The following is a 2,614-nucleotide window of genomic DNA, read 5'->3' as shown; positions in this document are numbered from 1 at the left end:
CTATCCCACCACCATCACTATCATCCTAGCAACAACAACCACCACCCTGCCTTGGCCATACCCTCCACCATCCCATCGCGTACTCGGCTTCCTCTTCCTCCTCATCCTCCTCCTCTCCCCGCTCCAGCTCACCCCCATCCTCTTCCCCGACTCCGACACCGTCATCCCTTAACCATCCCATGGCAGACTGCCTATTCACCAACCAACAGCAATCTCGAGCCATCCAGCCCCGACCCAGCCCCCTCAGCTGCGCCTGCCTTGCCGACCACCAGCCGCCAGCCGCCGCCCGCTCGCCCGAACAGCCGACCCTCATCACCACCTAGCTCCCACCCACCACCAGCTACACAACCCGCGACCACACCCAAGGTCATCACTCGCCGTTCACTATCACCAGTACCAATATCGCTGTCACCCATACCCATCGTCCTCGGCTCATTTCCGCGTCGGCTTGTTTTGCCTAGGTGTGACTGAGCCACCCGAAGAACCCTTGTAACCAGACCATCCAGTCGAACCGGAAGAACCAGCCGCGCCCTTGAACGAGCCGCCGTTTCCACCCGAACCGCCGGAGCGACCGCCATTGCCGCCCTTGCCACCGCCGCGATCCTCTTGTCCACCAGAGCCACCACCACCACCACCACCGCCCTGGTACGACAGGCTAGGCGTGGAACCAGTCGACCCAACAGCGCCACTCTGACAGCAGCCGGTGATCGAGCCACCATTGCCACCTGTGTTGTTTGCCGAGCCACCATTTCCGCCGTGGCCGCCCACGCCTTCGAGGTCCTCGTTGTCCTTGTTGCCATTCCCACCACTACCACCATTGCTACCAGCTGAGCCAATCCCACCCGCACTGCCTGGTTCTCCTGCCGATGCTGCGCCTGGCTGGATGTTGCAGCGAAGAATGGTAAAGTCGTTGGCGCTGGCCAAATGCACTCCATAGGTACTCACGCCACGGTCCCAGGTGATCGACGGAGCATTGCTGGTCTCGATGGTCAGGTCCTGGAGCTTGAAGTTGGACTTGCCCACAGCCTGCAGTGCAATGTACACCCGCTGACCGCTGGTCGGCGTCTCGTAGCCAGTTCCCGTCCGCCGCAGCGTGGTGACAAACTTGTTCGACTTGCGCCACACGCCTGCGCCGTCGTAAATGAGGCCACCTTCATACGTGACGTACGACTCGAGGACGATTTTCGAGGTAAACGTGTACACGCCCTGCTCCATGCGAATGGTCACAGGGGTGGACGCCGAGGCGCACTCTGCTGCCATGGTCCGTGCGGCTGCAAAAGTGACCGGTGCAGACATGGTCCCGTCTTTGGACGTGGTCGACGGGCTCCCGCCCGAGTGAACAACCCAAATAACGATCAAGGCGGCGCTTGACGACCACATGGATGTCGGTAGGGGCAGGTAAAGCGAGTACACGTTGTCCCGAACCGGCAGGAAGAACGTTTGCGGCCGACGATGACTCCCCAGACGTGCGCTGTCTTCTGGTTGTCGCTGCCATGCCGTTCAAGGAGAGTGCCATAGCGGCGGATGCAACATGATAGTTGAGGCAGTTGTCGCGAACTGCCTTGTCAAACACGTTCATGATGTCGGTGGCTGCGCTCTTGAGCTTGGAGTTGCCGATTGTTCGAAGTAGAACGGTGTAAGCCCGAGGGTCCGAGATGCATGCCCGTGTGGGGTGTGGGGATAGGGTCAACGAGGCGTGGGCTCGAGCGAAGTCGCGGTGAGGACCCCGAGCAAGGCGATGATGCATCGCTTGACGGGGGGGGAGGGGGGGTGGCCTGCGGTGCGACGCAGTTGAGCACGCTGTCCCGGAGATCCATACTGTCCCGGAGATTAGCTACTTTCGTCCATTGAAAGAATTCAGCAGCACGAGCACTCCGCTCTTCGTCTGTCAATTCTGCGAACTTTGCGCGCACCTCCTCGTTGGTCATGAGGAGCTTCGCCACGCCGATGTGGCCTCTACAGGCAGCCTCAAAGATGGGCAGGTTGTCCTTAGCCGAAGGATCCACGTTCTCGTTGACCATGAGAAGCTCCACCACGCCGATGTGACCTCCTGCGGCAGCTAGTCGGATGACCTCGTTCTCGTTGGCCGCAGGATCGACCCTGTGGTCAGCCAAGAGGAGCTCAACCACGCCGACATGTCCATACAGGGCAGCTAGTCGGATGGCCTCGTTCTCTTTGGCCGCAGGATCGACACTGTGGTCAGCCAAGAGGAGCTCAACCACGCCGACATGTCCATACAGGGCAGCTAGTCGGATGGCCTCGTTCTCTTTGGCCGCAGGATCGACACTGTCGTCAGCCAGGAGGTCCCTCACCACGTCCACGTGACCATGCTGAGCGGCAAGTCGGATGGCCTCGTTCTCTTTGGCCGCAGGATCGACACTGCGGTCAGCCAGGAGGTCCCTCACCACGTCCACGTGACCATGCTGAGCGGCAAGTCGGATGGCCTCGTTCTCTTTGGCCGCAGGATCCAACCCTGGAAGTCAGCCAGGAGATCCCTCCACACCGCCACCTGACCCAGGCTGGACGAGAGGCCGAAAGGGCCTCGTTCTCTTTGGCCGCAGGATCGACACTGCGGTCAGCCAGGAGGTCCCTCCACCACGTCCACGTGACCATG

At 60.9% G+C, this 2,614-nt stretch overlaps 1 protein-coding gene across 1 annotated transcript; it reads right to left on the bottom strand.

Annotated features, from left to right (window-relative positions):
- Positions 1–963: 963 nt before the first annotated feature.
- On the bottom strand, positions 964–2,422 carry AMSG_04781 (ankyrin; the record flags this gene model as incomplete). The annotated part of the gene is made up of 2 exons (XM_013902992.1): positions 964–2,379; positions 2,409–2,422. 2 exons carry the CDS (start codon positions 2,420–2,422, stop codon positions 1,566–1,568), a joined length of 828 nt encoding a protein of 275 aa, XP_013758446.1. The 3' UTR covers positions 964–1,565.
- Positions 2,423–2,614: the final 192 nt, after the last annotated feature.

Source organism: Thecamonas trahens (genome assembly GCF_000142905.1).
Source record: "Thecamonas trahens ATCC 50062 unplaced genomic scaffold supercont1.20, whole genome shotgun sequence".
In the NCBI taxonomy this organism is placed as follows: Eukaryota; order Apusomonadida; family Apusomonadidae; genus Thecamonas; species Thecamonas trahens.
This window is presented reverse-complemented; position numbering and strand designations above follow the sequence as displayed.